This window comes from Sander vitreus, chromosome 12 (genome assembly GCF_031162955.1).
Source record: "Sander vitreus isolate 19-12246 chromosome 12, sanVit1, whole genome shotgun sequence".
In the NCBI taxonomy this organism is placed as follows: Eukaryota; Metazoa; Chordata; class Actinopteri; order Perciformes; family Percidae; genus Sander; species Sander vitreus.
The window spans coordinates 1544739-1570850 of record NC_135866.1 but is presented as its reverse complement, the minus strand read 5'-3'; the positions used below and the strand labels follow the sequence as shown (position 1 = coordinate 1570850).

The 26112-nt window shown below is 41.2% G+C and overlaps 1 protein-coding gene across 7 annotated transcripts in view; it reads right to left on the bottom strand.

Annotated features, from left to right (window-relative positions):
* The window catches only part of pard3ab (par-3 family cell polarity regulator alpha, b), a 315562-nt gene that overhangs the window by 171031 nt on the left and 118419 nt on the right, over positions 1-26112 (bottom strand). For all 7 annotated transcript variants that reach the window (XM_078265135.1, XM_078265139.1, XM_078265136.1 and 4 more), the window contains exons 4-5: positions 25561-25748; positions 23243-23386 (exon numbers count right to left, since the gene is read on the bottom strand). In XM_078265135.1, coding sequence (XP_078121261.1) covers positions 23243-23386; positions 25561-25748 — 332 coding nt within the window. The remainder of the gene's footprint in view (positions 1-23242; positions 23387-25560; positions 25749-26112) is intronic.

Here is a 26112-nt window from a genome sequence, read left to right as displayed (position 1 = left end):
TTCTGACTGCCGTCGTTCAGTTTAGAAGTCGTCCTCTGCAGCTTAAAGTGCAGACGGTCACCACAGAAACAAAACGACAACAAGTCTCACTGGCAGCTTTCTTTGACAGACAGAGATGAGAATGTGTGAGGCGGGTAGTTGTGTCATTTGTAGGCATGTACAATTCAAATTGTTTCCTTAATCAATTGTCAGCAACGTTTTAACGCTGACAACAAAGAGATACTCTCATAGGTCCCAACTTATCTGTGGTACAAGGGGAGTTTACTGAGGCATTAGCAACAAATGTTTGCTTTCATGTTTGAAGTTTTTGTCTGTCATGTTTTTTTTTTTACATCTCGGATCATGTTAAAAAATAAGTGTTGACACTTGACACACCTAAATGTTCTCCCTTAGCTCCAACGTGTCTGTATATACACAGACACACCAAATAAATACACATTAAGAAACATGAACTTAGCATTATCCAAAGCATTTAAAAACAACATGCATGTTTCCTTGATGAACGCGATAAGCAACTAAGATGTGTCATTTGTGCAGACCAGCCAAAGGATAATTTGCATTAAAAATGTATTAAAATGACAAAATTCTGTCACTCAAAATTGGCTTTGCTGCTCCCACTCCACCTGTCGTTATTTGGACAAACTAAATATTCCTGCATCACCAAAAAAAAAAAAAAAAAAGGACAGATAGCCCACAAATTCCTCAATAAAAGAACATTAAATTGTTCTGCCTCGATGTCCTGACATCAGACTTGAAAATAAAAGCATATGTGGAAGACTATAAAGAAGACCGTATGGTTATTAAAAGACATTTCTCGGATCAGTGGACGGCTGCATTCCAAGATTTGTTACAGCTCCATAAAGGACTTGTGTAAAAAAATATATATATATATATGAGCATTTATAAAGACAACATTGCCAAAAAATGTGTTCTGCCATATGGTGGAAGCCTAGGATTTATTTACTAGTGCTGGGGGGGGCATCAGAAAGCGAGAGGAGTCGCTATCTGAGGAAGAGCAAATGAAATTAGCATTCATCAAGGTACATGCAGGCATCTCACAGACGCTTTATTTCAATACGCAGCATCTATTATATATATCTGAGAAATCTGGCTGCAAAGAGACAGGGTGTGTGTGTGTGTGTGTGTGTGTGTGTGTGTGTGTGTCAGCGTGCGGGAAAGACAAAGTAGAGAGGTGAATCAAGTGGTGGATATGGAAGTAAAATTAGAGAAACAAAGCGAGACACAATCAGAAATAGAAAGGATGCGGTAAAGAACGTCTTGACATCATTATACGGTATATTCATTTATAGTGGCTGCCATGAGTCAATATATCCAATCAATCTTGGAACAATTTAATAACAATAGGCCAACGAGAAAAACATCTAGAGCTTCCATCTAATGCAGTGGTTTGGTTGTCCTCGACTGCCCACACACCCTGTTGCTTCTTGTCCAGAGACAGATGAACAAAACGATGGAAGCGTGGGGCAAACTATCGCTTACACTTTACTTGAAGGTATCTACATAAGAGTGACATTACACTGTCACGAACGTGTCATTAACATTATAAACAAGTCATATGTGGCCTTGACCAACTGCCATCACGACATTGACAAAAAAGTCAGATGTCTGAAACAATTCCCCGATTTCCTCATTGGTATTTAGTACTGGTGACTAGATTGGTAAATATAAGTTGCATGTTGGTCATGTTGGTCATGTTTGTAGTCGTAATACAGCAAATTATATTTGGACTAGCGACAGAAAGAACTACAACACCACAGAATAAAAAAACAAACATTATAAAGCGCTGTGGGAACATTTCAATGAGCATTACTCCTCATTTCCACTGACTGCAGAACGTCTGCGGACCGGCTCCGTGCTCCGCCGTCCGTCAACACCCACCAGGTCTGGATTTGTTGCGGCACGGCTGCGGCCATGACTGACAGCTGAAGTCACGAGGACCCACGAGAGCTCACGAATTCACGTAGAATAGGACCACAAAACCACCACCAGTTAGTTTCCATCCAGAGGAGTAGAGGGGAAACAACTCTGTGCTGTGTTTTCAAGGTGTGATGCAGGGAGATATGATCCGCCGTGAGCACGGTGTGTTTTATTTTGAAAATGAACCGGATGTTTATTTTGTTTCTGTGCTCGACTTCCTGTCCCGCACTATCTTTTGCTGCGGAGCTCTCCGGCGTCCGGCAAAAATAGAAGCTCTGCGTATCTGCTCCGGAGGGCTGGGGACCGCCGGAGATGGGACGCAGTCGGAAAGGCAGCCGTTCTGCAGTCAGTGGAAATACACACGTTGACTTTAATGGAAACCTAATGACTCCGCCGCCGTTCAGGGCCGTTACGCAGCCGGTGGAAATTGGGGTTAGAGGTAGCGTTGCATTGACATAGAAACATTAAGCACAATACACTAAAATGTTGATTTTGAAATTTTAGACTTTTTAAGACCCAGAGGAAATCCAGTAGTAGCTGCTGTGGAGCTTTTGATCATATTGCATGATCTTCCTCGGCAGATGGAGTTCCTAGGTTCTCATGAAAAAGCATGTTTCTGAGCCCTTTTGGGACTTCTCATCCATGTTGGCTCCAAAAAGTGCTCTGCAAGTCAATTGCAGAGATCTGGCAGCCATCACGGTCTGAGCATGAGTCATTTGGATAAAATGATGAGCAAAGCTACAACAGAGGACCGGAGTTGTATTAACACAGAATTTAGTTTTAGGGTGATGCAGGCCTGGTGACACACACACACACACACACACACACACACACACACACACACACGGCTTTCATTTCAAATCCCTATCCATAAAAAAAAACAAAAAAACATCAGTCATCCAGAAATGTAAAACAAAACATTTGCACAAATATGAATGATTCAATCTTCAGTAGTGCAACTATGAATGTTCAGATTAGAGTCATTTTTAGAAAGGAGGTATAACTTTTACTTTTTCCCACTTTTGGGGGAAAAAAGCTTTAAAAAGTTACATTTAAAAAAGGAAAAAGGTTTTGAAAGGAAATACTGAGCAGCAGGGTTGGAGTTTAGAAACACAGCGTTTTAAAGTTGGAAGATATGATGGAAAGCTTGAGAACAGCTACCAAATGGGTGCTGTGGTGAGAAACTGCTGTTTTAAAGGATGGGAATAAAGTTTGAACGTCGGCTGATGGAAGTGATTTTGCAATCAGCCTTTCATTCTTTCCACTACCTGCTATTATACAGGTTTCAGGTCCATCTGCTCTGGTAGAAAGACACTCCTCCTGTTTTGTGCTGGAAAAGGAATCTTGCTTTGTAAAAATAGAAACAGAAAAAAAATACTATGTGGAGCTGTGTGTGCACACCTACCCTGTACCTACAAGTCAAATGGAGCATGGTCTGTTTAAATTGTTGGTGATGTTAACATGACCCTAGTCTCACATTGCCTCCTTCCTCCACAGCCCTGCAGATCACATAGCATTCTCGTGCTCTGGTTTATTGGCATTTCTTTAAACCAATCACAATCGTCATGGGTGGTGCTAAGCTCCGGACGGAGCCACGGTGCCTCTGCTAAATAGTCTCAGGAAGGAACTTGTTTTGGTGGAACATGTGGACGTTCAAAAGTAGTTTTAGTCGTGCGAGAGAAAACTCAGATTGGACAGATAGTCTACTAGCTGTCTGGATTTACCCTGCAGAGATCTGAGGAGCAGTTAACCATAGTCCTCACAAATCCACCAGAGGTTAGAACGCCAACACAAAGGAAGCCAAGGTAACGGACATCCTGCCGAATTTCCGGCGCTAACGGAGCAAACCCAGAAATGAAACATTGATATAGACTAACATGACCCATGCTAGCTTTTTCTTGCTATTTTTTTGATTCTATGTACAAAGTACTTTCCCCACATAAGAACAATATTATTTAACACAATAAAAAAAACAACACGGTATCAGCTGCAAAGAAAATCATACTGGCTTCTTCCCAGCCATTAGCAACAACTGGCGTAGAGTTGAGCAGTCTGATTGACACATGGACCAATCAGCTTTTACTTCAACTTCCCCCTCTGTAAATCCAGAAGGAGACACTCAGAAAGGCTTCACCACACTTTCCCAACCACACCATCAAGACGTCGCCCATTCCCGTTGCTGGGAGTGGGCCGGCCGAGCACAGAGATAGATCACCACATTAATAATTCATGCTGAGTCAGAGGGTTAATGGCTAGCAGGCAGACAGGCAGGTAGGAGGACAAGCGGCCGATGTGTTTTCCAGCCGAGTCATTGTTTGTTTCCTGGATGTGGAGAAGGAGAGGCTGGCCCGGGGGTTCATTAAAGATTAATGGGAGAATCCATTGGGGCCTGTCCTTTCTATCTCGGAGACTAAATGAAGTGGTCTGCGCCTAGTGTGTATGTATGGGAGAGACAGTGAGTGGAGTAATGCTGCACTTTAATGAAGTGCTGTCCACTCCACTTCCCTGCCACTTTGACCACTCCGTGACATACACACTGATTCAGACACAGGCAGGGATGGAGAGGAGGGAGCTCCGTTTGCAGGAATGGAGGTTACCCCTCTGAGGTCGAAGGGCATTTTCACATATCTTCTTAAAATGTACCTTTTTAAGGTATTTGCATATAACTGATCCCTGTGTGTTTCATATCAAAATGTTCAGCTTTCAGTATAGTAAGGTCCAATTATTTTCCAGAGCAATGTGTAAAGAGATAATTTGGCGCTAAAGCTGAAAAGTTGATGGTGGCTTTTTGAAAGTCCTCAGATCTCTTTAGAAAACAAACTTTAACTCATGATGTGTTGTACCAATTGTTTTGGTGCTTGAAATGAATTGTCCAGCGTCTTAAATTATATATGATTAAAATAGTAAATAAATGTCTGAAATTAATTATTTTTATATCGCTTTTTGAGTAGTGGTTTTCGTTTGGACGCGCCGGCGTGTTTTTCATCCTCAGAGGGTTAAATCTCTTAAGATCTCGTAAGAATCTTTAGGGACAAGACAAAATGCAATCATTGTGATGCTGAATAAATCTTAAATGTTGCATCAACAGTGTACAAAAGTACAGATAATATTTAGTCACGTATGGCATTGTATCTAAATCTATAACTTCTTTGAAACAGCATAACAATTTTAAAATGCAAATCTGTTAAAATATTATCGATTGCTTCTCCAAAATGTTATATTATGAAAGGTTTTTGATAGTTGAGGTTAATGTTGAAGTTGCCCATCTTCAGATTGACGACCTCCTTGAGACTCGAGAGGATTTGAGTTAACGGTGAGAAAGTTGACCGTTGATAGTGCCAGTCAAAGTTCGAAAAAAAAAAAATCACCATCACATAAAGTGATACGTCTCTCCCATCATGTTGGATTTCATACCAACAAATCCCCACCGTGGGCTGAGGGGTATCACACTTTTGACGTTTAGCAAATGTTTAGCTGGTTTAAGTGTTCACCTTCACTGGTTTACCCTGAAGATGGCTTTCAGCTTAACGGAGGAAGTTTTACATCTGCCCAGGCAGCCTGATAACAGACACGTTGTGCTACTTGCCATGTAAGTAGGTCTTTGTATGTTTTGGTCAGACTCCCAGTCTTGGTTACTTATTCTGTGATTCAGATTAAACCAGACTACTTCAAGTTTTAGACTATGTTAGGTTGCTTGTGTTTAGCCAATGTCAAACTGGGCTTCTTAAGAGAAATCCTTAAAAATAAAAAAATAAAATGATGTTCCTCAAAATAACCTATTGGTATCAAAACGATACTAGTGCTATTTAGAAAAATCCATTCTGTCAAACTCCAGCATCTTTGTTTTAGTTGAAACTGTGTGTATCGTTAAAAAGTATGCAATTATACATGAAAACAATGTGTTCACATACACACCATCAAGAAGCACATGTTCATTTAAAAATACTGAGACACACACACACACACACACACACACAATCAATGTTAACTGGTTTCTGTGCCCTCTCCAGCAGCGCTCCATATGTCCACGGCCGGATCAATCACTGAACCAGACTATAAATCAGCCTTGACCTCTGACCTGAATCCCACTACACACCTTCTGAGTTTGAAACAGAGAGAGAGGGAGAGATGAAAGATGAAGCTCTGCTAATATTCCACACCATCTTCACACTGAAATGTCCGTTAGGAGTCACTGCTGGCCATAGAGTATACATGCTTCTTCAAGTCAAGGAAACTTTATTATCCCCGAATGGGGCAATTCTTTCTACAGCTAGCAGAGAAGACAGTCATACACAACACAACATAACATACATTCATATTCCATATCCTAATGGAAAACATTACATCAAGCTATTAGTGAGACCAATGGTAACAGGAACAATTGAGCTCTTTAATCTCTTGTTCTTACATCTCGGTACCTGGACTAGATGGCAGCAGCCAGTATTCACAGGACAAGAGGTGACCCTGTGTTAAAGGGATAACTCTTCAAAATAAATATTTTTCACGTCGCCGTGATTATTTTTCAAGATGAGGGACCCAGACCAGCAGATTAAAGAGAAAGATTAAAACAGACTTGATAAAACAAGAATAAATAGTTTTCATAAAAGATGTACAAAACATTAAAACGTCTTAGCTTCCGAAAAAAGTACATTCGCTTCTGGGGTTCCACTTTTTCAGGTCACTGTACTACAACATATTGAGGTTTGGGCCACGTGAAGGCTTGTATACGGTGGGCGCGCCGACAGTGTTGTTGTCGTTACTTAGAATTCCTCATGGGGGAGACAGAAACTACGCACTATAGCTTTAAAGCTTTAAATTGTTAAGAAATTATTTAGATTTTTTGCAGAGTGATGGAAAAAAAAACATACAAATTTTGAAAATGCCAACCCACAGACAATATCATTTTACTACGGATACATTATTAAGAAATGTAGGTCTAGTGGTTTCAAAGTTTTAGATGAGGCGACTTTGCCATTTCTTCTTCTGATAATGTTGATGCTACCCATCTGCCACGACACAGAGACGTTTGATAAATGCCAACGCTCGGCTCCGTGCGAGACCACAATGCATCATTAAAAGCAAGCTTTCAATTACAGATCCCGCACTAATTCAATTAGTCTCCTTTGAAGACACTTTGATAAATGGAATCCAGACGGGCCGACGGCATCGTCAATAACTCGAGGATTCATTGAACAGAGAGCATGGTATCTGAGTTTATATCATGCCAGCTGCTGGTTGGGCCGCTACACAACAAGAGGGGGCTCCTGCGTGTGTGTGTGTGTGTGTGTTTGTGTGTGTGCGTGTATGCTGTGGTTGGTTTTGTGGTAGGGGAAGGTTGGAAATGGGGAGAAAACAGGAAGACAGTGCTTGTGTCTGGACGTATGTAACTTTAGTGGAGAGGTTATTATCTATGTGCATTGCTGTCTACTAATGTAAGCCTGTGTCATTTTCTCAACTCCTTATTAGGGCTGGGTAACGTTACCGATATACCAATATCATGACTTTGTTACCGGTTCCTGAAAGATACTTTTTTTCTATACCAATTGTATTTATAAAAAAAAAAAAAAAGAAATCACAACATTACACAAATTACCATATTTTTACTCATTGTGAGCCCTGTCTTTGTGTAACGCAGAGTTTTTCGTGCGTGCCTCTAAGACGTGTAACACACACACGGAGAAATGCACGTCCGGTATGAATGGCCAGGCACGACATCAGACACGAATCTACGTGTCGCGGCTATTCGCGGCACGTTTTCGCTGTTATCACCCAACAACAGTGTCAAAATGTGTAATGCTCTTAGGGAGAGATGAGAGAAAAATCCTCGCAGCCAAAATCTGATGGAAAACCTTCCAAGAAGAGGAGAGGCTGTTATTTATAGCAGCAGATTGTGTTCAACTAACACATATGGGTGTACACATACCTCTGCCCTTTAGTCATGCGAAAATAAAGTTCAGGAGCCATTATCCAGACCGGCAGAAACTTTTTTCCCCACAGATTGACTCCACGCGCACTGTATGTGCAGCGCTGCGTCTGTGTACATCACTAAACTACCAGAGGCAGTAGCAATAACAGCGGGAACAAAATGAGACTTCCAGCACTTCCTAAATTACCACAGTGCTGCTGTAGCGATCCACTTAATTCAACATCAATTTCTGCAATCCAATTCAATCAAAGCAGACGGGGGTTTGCGGAGGGGTACCACCACCACCACGGTGAAATATGCACCACAATTTTCTCAGAAATAATAGACAATGGAGGCTCATCAGGAATCAGAGCCATTTTCAAAACTCACATTTTAGGAGCTGACGTCCCCTGAGAGCTTAGTCACTGTCACTGGAAATGGAATTGCAGAAAGTGTGAATGATACTTGTTTTTCCACTTGTGAAGGTGCATTTGATTCAGCACACTGAAGAAGGGCACAGCAGGAGGATTCCTTTTCCATATTTAATGAATATATATTCTAGGTAACAAAAAATACTCTGATTAGTGAGAAGTGTATCCGCAACAATTTCTCCTGAGAGCGCAGGAGAGATGAAGTGAGTGATGGGACAGAGAAATGAAAGACTAGAGAGAAAAGAGGAAAGGTAGACAGAGAGAGAGAGGGACTGACTCAAAGAGAATGACATGAGAGGCAGACAGCGAGACAGACAGAGACACATTACACAGAGGAACAGAAAGCCATAACAAACCTCGCTCAAAGGAAGACAAATGACATGAGCAAACCTCTCTGATGGAAGCCTGAGGGGATTCACTGACACTGAAAATGTTGAGATTGTTCATTTTCATTCACTTTAACAAACCACACTTTTTTTTTTTTTAATATTCCATCAGCTACACATTTCCTAGAATATCACGGAGGCCAAAAAGTTTTGTTTTTTTCTAAAAGATTACATCTGACGTATCGTCGCTGTTGGGCAGAAACCTCGTATGTGCATATTTCATCCTTTAAAGTTTTCCCATAAACCAATGCTATTGGTCCCTCTTAACGTCTGTCTGTCAGTGACGAGGTGATTTTGTCCAACCACGTTTGAGAAAAATGGCTCAATGAAATGTTTTCAAATAAGCCTTTTTCATTTTCTGAAAAACACTGGTTTTGGACATACAATGTTTTGACCCGACAGCGAGGATAACTATATTATTTGGATGGACAATTGTGATTCCCAGCCTCTAAACTTCTTATGAGGCAGAAATTCACCTAAAAAAAACCCTGTGTTTGCGCCCTAGCCCGGCCCTCTGAGGCTGTCTGGGAGTGGATGATTTATTTAGACAGTAATCAGCCAGAGTTGGGCTGAACGTTGTTGTAGGCCTGAATCCAACACACACTGACACAATTACCTGGAGTTGGCTCTCCTGACAATGTCAAACATGACACAGGTGGAGGGAGAGTGTGAGAGGACAGGACAGTGTGTGGGGTGTAAGTCAGATGGAAGGGAGGAGGAAAGGAGAGGAAAGTTGGCAGAAAATGTGTGCGTGTGTGTGTTTATACCATAAGAAATATAAATCATTGAGATTGCCACTTTCAACAAAAGTCAAGAAGCATGTGTGCACAAATACACGCTGAATAAAAACACTATTACTCTGTAAGCATATGCACCAAAACTTAATGGCCATGTACAGGAAGTGCAACACACACACACAAACACACACACACACGCACACACACTATCTTGAAAAGGAAGTGAGGGAAGAGGATGTGGATGCTTTTGTAACAGTTAAAATCATTATACGTTTACTGTGTTGGTACAGTCAGGTCCATAAATATTGGGACATCGACACAATTCTAATCTTTTTGGCTCTATACACCACCACAATGGAGTTGAAATGAAACGAACAAGATGTGCTTTAACTGCAGACTTTCAGCTTTAATTTGAGGGTATTTACATCCAAATCAGGTGAACGGTGTAGGAATTACAACAGTTTGTATATGTGCCTCCCACTTTTTAAGGGACCAAAAGTAATGGGACAGATTAACAATCATTAATTAAACTTTCACTTTTTAATACTTGGTTGCAAATCCTTTGCATTCAATTCCAGCCTGAAGTCTGGAAGGCATAGACATCACCAGACGCTGGGTTTCATCCCTGGTGATGCTCTGCCAGGCCTCTACTGCAACTGTCTTCAGTTCCTGCTTGTTCTTGGGGCATTTTCCCTTCAGCAAGTGAAATGCATGCTCAATCGGATTCAGGTCAGGTGATTGACTTGGCCATTGCGTAACATTCCACTTCTTTCCCTTAAAAAACCCTTTGGTTGCTTTCGCAGTATGCTTCGGGTCATTGTGCATCTGCACTGTGAAGCGCCGTCCAATGAGTTCTGAAGCATTTGGCTGAATATCAGCAGATAATATTGCCCGAAACACTTCAGAATTCATCCTGCTGCTTTTGTCAGCAGTCACATCATCAATAAATACAAGAGAACCAGTTCCATTGGCAGCCATACATGCCCACGCCATGACACTACCACCACCATACTTCACTGATGAGGTGGTATGCTTTGGATCATGAGCAGTTCCTTTCCTTCTCCATACTCTTCTCTTCCCATCACTCTGGTACAAGTTGATCTTTGTCTCATCTGTCCATAGGATGTTGTTCCAGAAACGTGAAGGCTTTTTTTAGATGTTGTTTGGCAAACTCTAATCTGGCCTTCCTGTTTTTGAGGCTCACCAATGGTTTACATCTTGTAGTGAACCCTCTGTATTCACTCTGGTGAAGTCTTCTCTTGATTGTTGACTTTGACACACATACACCTACCTCCTGGAGAGTGTTCTTGATCTGGCCAACTGTTGTGAAGGGTGTTTTCTTCACCAGGGAAAAGTATTCTTCGGTCATCCACCACAGTTGTTTCCCGTGGTCTTCCGGGTCTTTTGGTGTTGCTGAGCTCACCGGTGCGTTCTTTCTTTTTAAGAATGTTCCAAACAGTTGATTTGGCCACACCTAATGTTTTTGCTATCTCTCTGATGGGTTTGTTTAGATTTTTCAGCCTAATGATGGCTTGCTTCACTGATAGTGACAGCTCTTTGGATCTCATATTGAGAGTTGACAGCAACAGATTCCAAATGCAAATAGCACACTTGAAATGAACTCTGGACCTTTTATCTGCTCCTTGTAAATGGGATAATGAGGGAATAACACACACCTGGCCATGGAACAGCTGAGCAGCCAATTGTCCCATTACTTTTGGTCCCTTAAAAAGTGGGAGGCACATATACAAACTGTTGTAATTCCTACACCGTTCACCTGATTTGGATGTAAATACCCTCAAATTAAAGCTGAAAGTCTGCAGTTAAAGCACATCTTGTTCGTTTCATTTCAACTCCATTGTGGTGGTGTATAGAGCCAAAAAGATTAGAATTGTGTCGATGTCCCAATATTTAACCTGACTGTATATTTCTAACAAGGTAAGCAGTAATATTTCCCCACAGCCACCTGTAGACAGAGGTGTTGGCTGGAGTGTTGGGAACATGGGGGATGTTTCTGTTCGATTTTTTTGTTTTGTTCAATGAGCATATCAACACCAGTCAAACAAAGCAGGTATCACAAATCAATCCCAGAGCTGTCTGAACTAAAAGATGAAAATAGTGACTCTAATTACTTCATTGTAGGACTGGGCGATATGGAGAAAAATCAACTATCACTATATATTTTACCCAATACCTCAATATCAATATTGCGGCGAAATTGTAGGGTTGACTATTGGTGCTTTCACTAAATATTTACACAATGAGATTTTAGATATATAATCACCAGTAATGTGGATAAAATGAATAGGTGGGTAAAAACAAATAATCACAGCAGCTACAACAGTCTGGTCAGAAAATGACATCACTCTACTGTAATGCAGCCTTTAAAACCAGGACCAAAAGACAACACTCATGCGATATTACGATACCCAAAATCTTAGACAATATCCTGTCTGATATCTCAATATTGATATAATATCGATATATTGCCCAGCTGTACTTCACTGTGTTATATGATCACTGGTGGGCTAAGGCAAAGACACAAACGGCATTTTCCAAACTATGTGACACTTAAATTCTGGGAAGCATAAAACAAAACAAATGAGTCATCTTTGCATCGGTTTTCATCAGATGTATGAGAACAATACTGTAGGTCTAAACTGAGTGGTGCAGTCAATGTATTCCCGAACACAGGGGTGTTCGGGGTGGGCGGTGGCTCGTCACACAGCTTGTTACATGATGCACCGTTTACAGACATGACACCCGAGATGGGCTTTAACAGACAAAGCCGACCAAACTGCCCCTCTGAGAGAAAGGAAGCTGTGGATAATGGTTGCAACACACACGCACGCACGCACGCATATGTAAGTTATCATTTTGCAGTATAGCCTTTTTTTCCCAGCAGTGGCTTTCTCATTACCTCGGTTCAGTTTGTCTGTCTGATGGTTGGTTTGTCTGTCAGCAGGATAACAGAAGAATTACTGGTCCAATATTTATGAAACTTGAAACTTGAAATGGTGTAGCATGGGCCGAGGAAGAACCCATTATATTCTGAATCTCCCCGTAGGAAATCAATGGAACAAACGGCGCAGAGCAGTTTTGCTGCCTATTATGTGTAGGCACCTTGACATTACACAGCGTCACCCTCAAATTGTGCATTATGCAATAAGTTTAATAGTGATCACAACACAAATTTAATAGTGGTCCTGACTGCTGATTCTAATAGTTTTGGAAATATCATTTGCATATCATAGAAGACTAGACTATATAGCCTTGCTGGAGTTCTGCACTCTCTCTGAGTGCATGGGCCACTAAAGCACAGACTTAAAAAAGAACGCGTAGAAACTATTTCAATTAATTTTTATGTGAAATTCCACCTAAATCTAGCATTATAATCAATGCAAGTTCAGGGCTCCAAATACATGGGAAATTGAATCATCACACAAAATGAATCATTTCTTGTATGTCAAGAGTAAAAGATGTGTTTTAACAATACCCCATCTGCAAACAGATACATGGTTTCCAGTGCTTTGAGTCAATGTTGGGGGGGTTCAGGGGTTAAGAAAATCAAGCCTCTGATCCTGTCCCAGATACAGGGACATATCTGACTGATTTTTTCCATTTGCAGGATTTCATTGTCAGAGCACAGCGGGCCTTCCTAATCAGCTCTATCCCTCTTCTGTCAGATCCCTCAGATTCTCCTCTGATAACAGCCGACACCTGCTGTTGTCATCCTTTGTCTCCGTCTTTGATCGTTTTATGGACCTTTTGATAAACTCCCCCGCAAAACACTCTCGTCTCCACTCTCATCTCCTTTCACCAGCCAGTGTCTCCATGTCTTGTTCCTTCTCTCTGCGCTAATGATAAACTAGTGGAGCACAGCAGCTATACAAAACTCAGATTCTAATCTTTGATTTCTATACTGGATGTGTCTCTACCTTTCCTGTAGGGCTGGATTCCATTTCATTCTTCACCATACATAGGTGCCGATTGGATTTGCATTGTGATTTGCATTTATTGCGATTCTAGAAGTATTGGGATTCAATAGTATCGAGTTTTGCGATTTTCTTTACCTTCTTTAACAAAAACAAAAGTTGAATAATACACTTCTAGAGACAATATTTCATTTTTTCAGATTGTTTTCTAAAAGGAATGCACATCACATGTCAGGTCAGTCAGTCAGTCTGACTTTTATTTTGTTTGTAAAGAAGAACATAACATGGATTTTCTGCATTCACTCTGTTTTAGTGGAAATGGATACGATGTCGTCTCCATCGGCGGTACCGTAGAAACTATTTAGGTGACTCATTGGTGAAAAGAAAATACATTTACTAGGAAAAAAGAAGTGATTCTAACAATCACGGCAAAAACAATATCACGATTCTCGATTTTTCTCCCCCACCCCTACTTTCCTGTAAAAGTGGTGGATCAAGTTTGAGAAAGAGCTACCATCTGTTCAACCTGATAAGGTCTATTTTAGGTTAGTCTATATCAACCACGTTCCACTTCTGGGATTTCTCCGGTCCCGCTAGAAATTCCGCCGGATGTCCGTCCCCTTCCTCTGTCTCTGTGTTGGCGTTCTAACCTCTGGTGGATTTGTGAGGACTATGGTTAACTGCTCCTCAGATCTCTGCAGGGTAAATCCAGACAGCTAGCTAGACTATCTGTCCAATCAGAGTTTTCTGTTGCAAGTTTTTCTCCCATCCCGAAATGCTGTGTGGACTAGCCAGACTCTCCTCCCCACCCCTACTTTCCTATACCTCAAGCAGTGGATCAGCTTTGAGAAAGAGCTACCATCTGTTCAACCTGATCAGGTCTATTTTAGGTGTAATTAGATCTTGGTAGCAGGTGATGAACAGCAAACGATGTGCTTGTGTGTGCCAGCAGGTGGCACCCTGAGGTGGATATCTCCTCGGGGGGGAAACTGCAGAGCCTCAAGAGGAGAGGCGTCTTTCATCTTCCCTCCATCTATCTATCTATCCATCCCTGCTCCCTCACCCTGTCCCTCCCAGCTGGAAGGGATCTGGGCTCCCACAGCTCTCTGTCATATTAAAACCAAAAGATCAAAGGCGACGAGGAGCGCGGGAGAACAGCAGCGAGAGGGAGAGAGAGAAATGAGAGGAATAGAAATATAAAGGAGGTGACGTGAAGAGCAAAGAGAAAAAAAGGGATCGATAGCAAGAGATGGGAGTATAATGGAGAGGAAAGGACAGGCAGCGAGTTAGAAAACATTTTATATGACTTATGATGTGTGCATCGAGAAAGGCTAAAGGCTGAGTTTACACCAAACTTCTAAAAAGATTGTATTTGCTTGAAGCAAAAAAAACTTATTTTAAATAAAGAATAATGAGGGTGGGTCTCCATCCAAGTGTTTTTTATGTGCATTTCAAATTTGTGCATAAGAAACCTGACTGGAAACGGCAAATTGCAAACATGTTTTAAGGCCTGTCAAAATGATTAGATAATTGTCTAATTGTCAATTTTTTTTTTACATAATCACAGTTTCTTTGTTTAACCGCAATGAATTGCTAACATCAGCTAAGGTCTCAAGGCGTATGACTGGTAATTGTTGATTTTGTTTAGATATGATATAAAATATCATAAAATCATAAAATAGATATAAAATGTAAAAGTGATTATTGTTCGGACAATATTTTTTATTATTATTTCGATTGTTAGTTGTTGACACTTATATCAGTTGTTGACTCTATACCAAAAGATGTATCCTGGAATTCACCCAAAAACTTTCATTTGTTTAAAATAGTAATGAATGTACAAATATTTTTACATTTGAGTGAAAGAGACAATTATATTGATAATCGTAATCATTTTTGAGACAATTCATTGTACAACAAAAGTTGGAATTGTTACAGCTCTACATGTTTTTACACTTGGCAGAGATGGAAAAGTAAATGCGGCTTGAGGGAATAAATGATATTGTACCGTCAATGCAGACGCCACTGCAAGCTCTCCTCGTCTCTGGATGGCTTCTAACACACTTATCTTATTACCAGAACTCTTTCAAGAGCACAAAGCTGGAATATTAGTTGTTCAAAACTCCCTATTTCCATTATCCAATGTGCTGTCCGTTATTATACATCAATCTTTTTCCTTTGTATAATGTATGACTGGTGCTCTTTTAATTACGTCACCTCATAGCACCCTCTTCTTCTGCAGGGGTATAACGGCACCTGCCTTTCTCGCTCTAACTTACACTACTCTGGTAACAGGGGTTGAGGTTATTGCTGTTTTAAACATATAGCATTATTCTGCGATATATTGCAATTTATTACTTCAATTTTTTTTCCAATTTCAAATGATGTCCCCAAAAGGAAACGTTGTCAACATCTGTTTTATCTAAAAAGATACATTTCTTTTGTTGTTTGTTCATCTCACTTAAATGTTTTTGCTGCAAAATGGGATTGTCAAGCAGACGAACTGACCTGAACACATATATAATAAAAGACTGTTACTTGGCGTCTGTGTATCAATACAGTATTGCCACGGAAAATATGGCGATACTACGTTGTATCGATTCCCCGCCCCCACACCCCTAGTGCACACATAACTAGGCATAAACCCAATGCATTGGTTGCCAATGGAGGTAGGACAATAGACTTTGCACATACGGTTTGTTATGGCGAACTTTTGATTGACTGACTTTTATCGTGGAGATGCAGCGGACGTAATAACTGGGACTGGTGTGTGTAAAGTTACCTCCAGTAAACCCAGCAGTGTGACTAGCGGTGTTGAAGCACAAACTGAAAAATGGGTAGTTGAGCTCACTGCAACAGTGCTTGCTGGTAGATTGGACAGGTTGCAAAATGCTAGAAAGGCTCAGGGTTGATATTAAAGGGTGATGAAACACAGGTACAGAATGCAAAGCATTCCCTCCTCCTGTGATTTTATCAATGACGTCATCAGTGACTATCCAACCTCGACTTTCATCACATTAGAGTCGACTTTAAAAAATCTGAAGTCAGTTAGTCCGACTAAAGGCTCATGACAGCAAGGTGGTAACTGCTCTCGCATCTGCAAACACTCACACACCTGCAGTATTTATCTGTACACCCATTAACACTACCCCGACACACACACACACACACCCCTTACTCTCTTCGATCTACATTAAGCTCCACAGCAGCACCTACTGGTCATTTGTTCAGACTCTACACGGATCCTGCTGCTTTGAAAGAGGGGGATTGTTCACTTTCATCCACACACACACACACACACACACACACACACACACACACACACACACACGCAAATAGGGAGTGCTATGGATGTGTATACACACCTGCATATACAAACAAAAAAATACTCACATTTATTCACATTTACACTCGGAAAAACTTAAACATGCAGGTTTGGGTGCACATTATGCATGCACATAGGAACACACAGCTCCACGCTGAGTCTGAGGTGATTTATGAGTATAGGGCTGTATACGGCTATACCTGAGGGACTCAACTCTCCACTACACACACTGCATGGAGGCTTGTTAGTTAGGAAGCACTGGAGAAAGGTAGGTGTGTGTGTGTGTGTGTGTGTGTGTGTGTGTGTGTGTGTGTGTGTGTGTGTGTGTGTGTTGCACTTACAAGACTTGTTTTGGTGCGTATGCTTACAGTGCAATAGTGTTTTTATTAAACGTGTATGTGTGCACACATGCTTGTTCACTGCTGTGGCATCTAAATGATTTATATTTAAATAAATGTCTGTTAAGTCACTATCTATCCAAATGAGGTAACACACTGGTGATGGAGCCTATGGCCTACTGATGAAAGTATCGTATAATTTAGTTTATAATAGTTTGCAGTATTCCTAACTGGGTGTCTGTGGCAACATGCCCAAAAATAATGTTGCATTAAGTCTGCAAATGTAAACCCAACATTTCCTACTGCTGCAGCTTCACACTAAAAACATTTAACTGGCAAAACACAGGTTGACTTTTAGAAGTATTCACAGGGAGTGCAATGTGTTTGTCAGTAAGCTTGACAGCGGCCGCTATCGTTCATTTTTTGACAGGATCAGTTTGAAATATTGCAGGGAGTAATGGAACAGTTAGGAGCAGCCACAGTGAGCTGTTAGATGAAGAGCTGCAGGCGACAGGCTGCACACCTCCCAACTTGTCAGAGAGCTAACAACTACTTTCACGTTGGCTGTTTGCAGACTCATGCCGCGTGCAGCATAAAGAGCACCGATGCACACAGAATGATGGAAAAAGGCTGATTGCCAGATCTCTTTATTAAAACAACAATAGTTTGTTTTGCTGTTCTCAGTATTCTGGGTCCTGCAGTATTAAACCGCGTTTGCAGTGACCACCAGTAAATAGGGTGTCGCCTACTCAACCGGGACTGAAATCTTAAGTATGCGAAAACACTCACAGTGCACACATGCATACGTCAGCATTAATATTCCTGCACAGGTATGGAGGTGTGTGCGTGTGTGTGTGTGTGTGTGTGTGTGTGTGTGTGTGTGTGTGTGTGCGTGCTGACCTGCCTTCATTCAGTCTGTGTAACAACATCCCCAGTGACTTGTGTGAAACATCCACCCCACCATGAAAGATAACTCAACACTCCCTCAGCAGTCATAATGGCCGAGGACACACAGCAGCATCACAAACACACACTGACACACACCAAGCCTGCGTTCACACACTGTAGTCTTGCACTGCCAGACCTTCCTCCACAGCGCTGCAAAGGAAGGTCTGGCTAGTCCACACAGCATTCCTGGATGGGAGAAAAACGTGCTCTGGTTTATTGACATTTCTTTAAACCAATCACAATCATCTTGGGCGGTGCTAAGCTCCGGACGGAGCCACGGTGCCTCTGCTAAATAGTCTCAGGAAGGAACTTGTTTTGGTGGAACATGTGGACGTTCAAAAGTAGTTTTAGTCGTGCAACAGAAAACTCCGATTGGACAGATAGTCTAGCTAGCTGTCTGGATTTACCCTGCAGAGATCTGAGGAGCAGTTAACCATAGTCCTCACAAATCCACCAGAGGTTAGAACGCCAACACAGAGACAGAGGAAGGGGACGGACATCCGGTGGAACATGTCCCGGAATCCCGGAAGTGAAACGTCGCCGATATAGACTAACACACTGTGATACACACATATATGAATTCCACCAGTGTGTTCTGCAGTGAAATAAGTGCAGTACAGTCTGACCTCCAGTAGGTCATCTATCTATAAAAGGAAGGAGTCTCAGTCTATTAGTCCGTTCGTGTGCAAAAGAACAATAACAAAAAAAAGCGTAAGTAAACACGGAGGCCATTGTGTTAATGTGTCGCTTAACCTACGTTTGTGTGAATAAACAGCAGTTACATTTTTCTGTTGGATGCTGAATATACTCTACTCTTTAAAAAGGAGCTACTGGGCCTTACATATTAATGTAAAAATGCAGTTCTTTTTGTGATTCTGCGTTTGGAGCATACATTGTTATGTGCGCTGGAGTTTGACGGCATGTGTAAGTGTGTGTCTGGCTCCAGGTATCAGCAATAGAAGTGTTGCTGGATCTCAGCGGAACACCTCCAGGCGTAAAGTGAACATATCGGAGGGGGGGGAAACATTGCTGCCCTGGGAAAACATCTTATCCTAACTTAACAAATTTAATGAGAAAAGAAAAGCAGCCAATTGCTTTAAGCGCTGTTACTACACCGTTATGTATTTGGGGTTTTTGAAGATTTCTTCAAGCTTAAAAAACATAGTATTCCTGATCCACAAAGATGTATCTGAAAATCTGTTCAAATATGATCAAATGGATCACTGGACACAGACACACACACACACACACACACACTTATACAGCCCGAGAGGAGTAAAATGAAAGAACACACTACAGGAAACAAAACACACAGAAGAGATATTGACAAGAAACCGATTCAATACAACACACATATACGAGTGTGTTTGTGTGTGTGTGTGTGTGTGTGTGTGTGTGTGTGTGTGTGTGTGTGTGTGTTGTGCATGGGGTTCAGGTGTCCGCGCTCACACTGCAGTCGATGGTGGCTTTTCTGCTTAATTGGTTGATTTGCACCCAGCTCTATGGCTGCCTGGATGTCTGACACATGCCATAAAATAAACACACATAAACACACATAATGGACGGACACACACACCTCTTTTTTTCTCCGCAGTCTCAGCACCTCCAACCAGCTCTCATTAATACACACTCGACTGACAGCTTGCAGTTGCCATGGCGACCCCCTACCTGTTGCCAAAGGGGGCTGGGAGTTTAGGGGCTTGTGAACGCAGCTCAAAACTATCGCAGTTCAATTTGCGCTGTGTGTCAGAGAGCCACCGGTGCTGCTGCAGGCACGCACAATTACCCACTCGGGAACGCAGAACAGTTTCCTTCATTTCAATGCCATTCAGTCTGACTCACTGCAGTGCCAAGCAATGCCCCGTTCCGTAGGTTTTGTTATGAGAGAAGCCAAATTTTCCACAGGGGTAAAATAGGCCTACTTCATTATATGACGCTCTATTGTAATTCTTCTCTTCATTTCATACTCCTCTGTTCCATGTTATTCATTCTAGGAAGATAAGATGAAACTAGCTTGAGGAAATTGTTAATTCATCATTCCTAGCTGCTCTATTCTAATTAAATCACTGCATACTCTATTCTGGTGATGCCATTTTTCATTTCCATACTGTTCCATTTTACGGTCTTAACAAAGGTTTAATATACTACTGGAAAACGGCTCATGAGGCTAATTGTGTCATAGCAGAATTCTTTTCTTTTGCTGTAATAAATGGTAGAGCAGCTTTTTTAAACGTATACAGAGGTTGATTGGCCATTAAAGATGCATGAAAAGCCCCAAATTAGCTCTATTTACAAAACGTACTGTAGATAGACCTTGTTTTTTTACTTTCCCTGAGCAACCTTGTATTCCCAGGATGTGTTTGCTGCTTCTGTCTCCAGAACCTGTCCCATGTTACAGCTTTTTTTTTTTTTTTCAGCCCACACGACTTTAAACTCAGGCTCGATCAGTTTCTACACAAAACATGAACCAAGGGTCTCCTTGGGCTGGTTCTGTATTCAACTCCACTTCAACGAAATGAAATAAAGTGAGTAGGGTTATTAGACCATCACAACAACAGAATAACATTAAACATTAAAAAAAGAACTATATCAGTCTACAATCTACAGTGGATACTAAGACTTTTGCTTCTACCAAAAGTAATTTTTCTTCATTCTGGTGTATCAAATCTATTCCATCATTTGATTATCAATTCTGGAACAAAAGCAAAGCTTTTCTCATCACAGCAGAGTTGCAACATCCTTTCCTGGAACAAAGTAAGCTAAGTGGAGCTTAAATCAACGTGACAGAAAACAGTGACAGAGAGCAGAGAGATTTATCACAAGACTGGCCAACAACATGTGTGTGTGTGTGTGTGTGTGTGTGTGTGTGTGTGTGTGTGTGTGTGTGTGTGTGTGTGTGTGTGTGTGTGTGTGTGTGTGTGAGAGAGAGACAGAGTGTGTGTGCATGCGAGCGAGAAGAAGACTTGGATTCAGACTGACTGGGTCATTTTCCTTGCCGCCACACATATATGCAAACACACACACACACACACACACACACACACATTTGTACATTGTGTCTGTGTGTGTGTGTGTGTGTGTGTGTGTGTGTGTGTGTGAGGACAGATGGCCTTCAGCAGGTCATTAATACCAACTACACCATCCTGCAGTCACATCTACCACTTGACCCCCTTCATACTAAAAGCTGTTGGAAGACAGATGAGGAAAACGGGGCAGCTCCACTCTGATATATGGTGAGAACTCAATGTAGCTTAACCCTTCGGTGGAAAACACTGGTTACAGAAGAAGTTAGATAAGTACAAAAATAGAAACAAGTTTGAGTTAGATGGCACTCAGTAGAGTCACTAAGTGCCTTCCATGATAAGTCCAGATCTAGTATAGTGTCAGTATAGTGTGTAAATTTGCAGGTTTAAAACGGTACTTTGAGGTCGAGGCGACTTCAAAAGAATTAGCACCATGAAAACCAACTGATAATGTCGACTTATGTCTTGAACTAAAAGTTGTACTATACCCCAAAAGACTTTGGGCTGCCAACATGTATCTGCATGCTGCGCCTGTATGAGACAAAATATATTGTAAGTCATCTGGATTTGTACAGAACAAATTTGCACACCACTGTGAATCAAATAAAAGTGTTGTCGTATGCTGGAATACAACTAAAAAAATATGTATGTAAACTACTACTGGCACTGTCAAATTGTGCTTGGATTTGCACCAGCGTTTTTACTCCATGGTATGTTGCATTTTGAAAAAGACGGTAAATGGCACGAAAAATAAATGAAATCAGTTAGTCTAGACTGCCAACATCGATCAACATGCTGAATCAGCCAACTTCTGTCTGATAAGGGCCCACTACTGCTAACAGCTGGACACACCGCAAAAACTACATGCTCTGGTTTATTGGCATTTCTTTAAACCAATCACAATCATCTTGGGCGGTGCTAAGCACCGGACGGAGCCACGGTGCCTCTGCTAAATAGTCTCAGGAAGGAACTTGTTTTGGTGGAACATGTGGACGTTCAAAAGTAGTTTTAGTCGTGCAACAGAAAACTCAGATTGGACAGATAGTCTAGCTAGCTGTCTGGATTTACCAGAGGAAGGTAACGGACATTGGGCCCAAGACAGGGAGAGCTGGCGGCACCGGAACAGTCCCGTAAATGAAACTAACATTGTCTCTTTACCCAAAAGGTGGGTGTCCCAAAAGCAAAACACACCTATATCAGTTTACATGAGTTCAACTTCAGATTATTATCTCAATAGTCTGACTTGGATGCGCCCAGTAAGTAATGCGGATGTCGACACACAGCACAGATGTTAGACAAACAAAACCAACAGCCCATAAAAAGAGAAGATGGCGAATGTTCTGCGAGTGTGCACACACAGCATGGTGTTTCATGTTGTTTTAAGGTTTCACTGATATTATGAAAGTAAAAACATGTCCTTTTTTGTAATACAACCTATGCAAAGACCAAATTTGAAGTGAATGGTGCAAGTGGGTCATGAGATGTTATCATATTTTATGATCATATTTTAACAAGACGTGAACAGAGGCCCTAGCCCAGGCAACCTCCCACATATCCAGTTAAACAGGACCATATGCACTGTACGTGGCTCATGGGATTTACTCTATCAACATTATGTTGTTTCTCCTTCCATGACTTATGTGTCAGTGTGGATTTATGGGGGAAGTTCCTCACGTTTTAACCTCTACACTGAGGGCCACGGGAGTGATGGAACTGGGTCAGGCTCTGGACTGGATCTGGCCCACTCGGACAGCGTTCACACAGCTCAGGGCTGACGGACTGACTGTGGAGGGTCAGACTGGCTGTAAATCTCTGAACACTGAATAGTTGAAGGTATCAGGTGCTCACTTTATGTCCAGCTAGAGATAGAAACGCAGTGTGTGTGTGTGTGTGTGTGTGTGTGTGTGTGTGTGTGTGTGTGTGTGTGTGTATGGCTTTGTAATAATGTCATCAATGCATGCTTTCTGTTATATCTTTAATGGAAGGATGAATGTGAATGAATGTTTTACTTTTTTGTTGTACCCATCTTAGACTCGGCTCACCTTTCTATTTCAGCTTTCACACACACATTTCACAAATCTGGCTCTAGGGTAGGCACATAATTACCAGCTACCTAGACAGTTTTTGAATTCTGGTAGATTTTGTGGTAAAAAAAAATTGGTCTCGTGGTACTGTAAGGTACTACATGAAAGCATCCTCCACACAGCAAGAAGTCTGTCCAATTTGTCTGGCCCGTAGTGTACTCATGTATACACAGGTACTGAACACAGTCCTACCTGCTCCTGTCTCTCCAGCCAGCGGTCCACCATGGGGTGATTGGCGCTGAGCGATGAGCGGGCCGTCTCTCTCTGAAACTCTCTCTGATTGGCCCATGTCCCTGCATCCCGCGGCAGACTGCGGTACGTGTCCATAGCTTTACCCTGCACAGACACGGAAAAATGCCAATGTTGTTGTTGTATAATAGTTAACTTTAGGAGTTGTATGGGTTATTGAAGACAGGGTCATTTGAAACATAGTACGTACAACACATACAGTCATATCATCAACAAGCATTTCAGTCCTGGCCAAAGCATAACATGCACTGGATCATAAATGACTCCACATCCTATACTGTTCATTAATATTGCCATATCGTAATTACTGTGTAGAGATTTGGGGGAAATACATTCAAAAGTACACTACAGCCAATATTTAGACTATAATAAAGGGCCATAAGAATGTACATTGAGTTTTTGTAAATAATGTAGTGCTGTCAAACGAATACATTTTCTTAATCGCGATTAATTGTTTAATTTCTATAGTTAATCGTGATTAATCGCATGTTTTATCACATGATTAAAATTCTATTATTTTGCATTTCAGAACAGATTTTAAGTCCATATTAACAATGGAAAGGCATTCTTACCAGAGGATCCAGATTGGGAATCAAATGAATACAAAGAAAGTGACTTTATGAACTTGATTTTAAGATTAGTATTTCTTTATTATATATTTAATCTAGTCACACATTTGAATCTAGATTCAAAATTAGGGTTGGGTATTGTACGGTACCGGTGCCTTAACGGTGCCTGAACTGATACTTTTTTAAGAAAGTTAAAAAAAAGAAGGGTACTAAACAGTTGGTGACATTAAAGAACGGCTTGTTTATTGCTAAGGCCATGTCGTCAAAATTAAATGATTAATAATAATGTAATCACTATAACAACACTAGTAAATAGCTGTTGAATGACAAAAACAACCACCAGATGGGAAAAGGGCATTTAACAACAACAACAACTTTGAATGCACCACGAGACTGTAAATTACCAGTTTCGTTGAACGCACCGTCTGTGTTTTTCTGACAACAGCAGCTGCAGATTGTTACATCCCGGTGTTGAATCCTCTACAGCAGTGTTTCTCAAATGGGGGTACATGTACCCCTAGGGGTACTTTCGAGTACTGCAGGGGGTACGTGAAATGTTTGCAAAAAAGCTAATTAAAAAATGTGTCATGCATAATTCCTAAAATAATTATACTATAATAATGATTGAATTAAGTGATGGATTCTGAACATTTGAAATGTAGCATTTAAATGTTTTTTGTTTAAAAAAGGTTGTTATTTAGTGATTCTATCATGCCAGCGCTGGATTGTTCCTCTTTATAGAGACTTATTTTCTACCAAAAATGTTTTGCCCTGGTCAGGGGGTACTTGGTCTAAAAAAGCAATTCAATGGGGGTACAATATTGAAAAAATCTTGAGAAACACTGCTCTACAGTAAAACACAATCACACTTTACACCGTTTAGCGTTAGCTGTCAGCATTTTAACCGTGTTTAATCCAGCTACTAGCTAGCGGTAGGCTAACGTTAGCTGCTGTTGAGTATAGTGTTAACTAGCTAGCGGTAGGCTAACGTTAGCTGCTGTTGAGTATAGTGTTAACTAGCGTCACATGCAGCGGTGTTTGTGTTTCCTGTAACGTCTGTTTAAGAGCAGCAGAGAGAAGAGCAGACATATCAGTGGCACCAGAATGAGGCACCGAAATCGGCCTTGCTGTTCCTGCAGCAGCAGGATGTGTTAGGAGGAAGTACGGCAAAATAGTATCCTGTTAGGCACGACGCAAAGCTGAGTGAAGTGAAAATAAATTAATAAATGGCGGCATGCGATTAATACGATTACAAATAATTAACGCATTATGCTCGGCCCTTAATCACATTGCGATTAACGTGTTAATGCTGACAGCCCGAAAATAATGATTTCATTATTAAGGGGTAGGATTAAATAAGTTTATACTACTTTCTACTCCTTTTCACGCATATAATTAAGGAAATTCGCTTATGAAATTAATTATGTTGTCCCTTTATCTTTTTTAACATTTTTTATTTGTGTTGGGATATGTTTTCAACAACTGCTGTTGTCTTTATGTTGAATTTTACATGCTTGAAAAAAGAAAAAAAAAACATTTGGGAAATGCTTTTTTCCTAAACAGATATATAACGGCCCTCCATGCATCTGTACAGTATAAATTAAACACTGTTGTGCCACATGTAGTTGAATGTGTACCATCAAAATGTAATGGAATCATTTGAATCTGTGTTTCTGACAGCCAGCAGCCTACCTTCCTCTCGAGGCTGTTGGTGCCAGAGGAGTGGCGAACTTTCAGGAAGCCGGCGGTGGTGGACCAGCGTGTTGGGTTCTTCCTCGATGGCGGCTCTTCTGTTTGTACCCGTGACTCGCCGCTGCTGAACGGCCCGTTGATGGTCAGCAGGGCGGGGTCGCTGCTGCGCCGCACGTGGAGGGGCATATCTGAAAGACAGGAAAGAAAGCAAGGGCGTTACTGCAAAATGTTAAGGTTATTGGATACCGATAGTTGTAGGAAAGAAATCCTTTCCTTTACTCTGGGAGGAAATAATATCACTGCAAACTTGTCTGCATGAAAGTGCTGTATTGGCATTGTATGTATAGAAAACCATACCAATGCTGTAGTTGATAAGACTCAAGACAAAGGTTTAATGTAACGTTCGGGGATGATTGATGTAAATAGGCTGGAACAAATGTTGTTGCTCAAACAGTGTTGGATAATAAAGGCAATTAATCATCAAAATTCCATTATCATACCATTGTGGAATAATCAGATTTTTCCCGTTAAATCTAATCAGGCAGCTCTAGT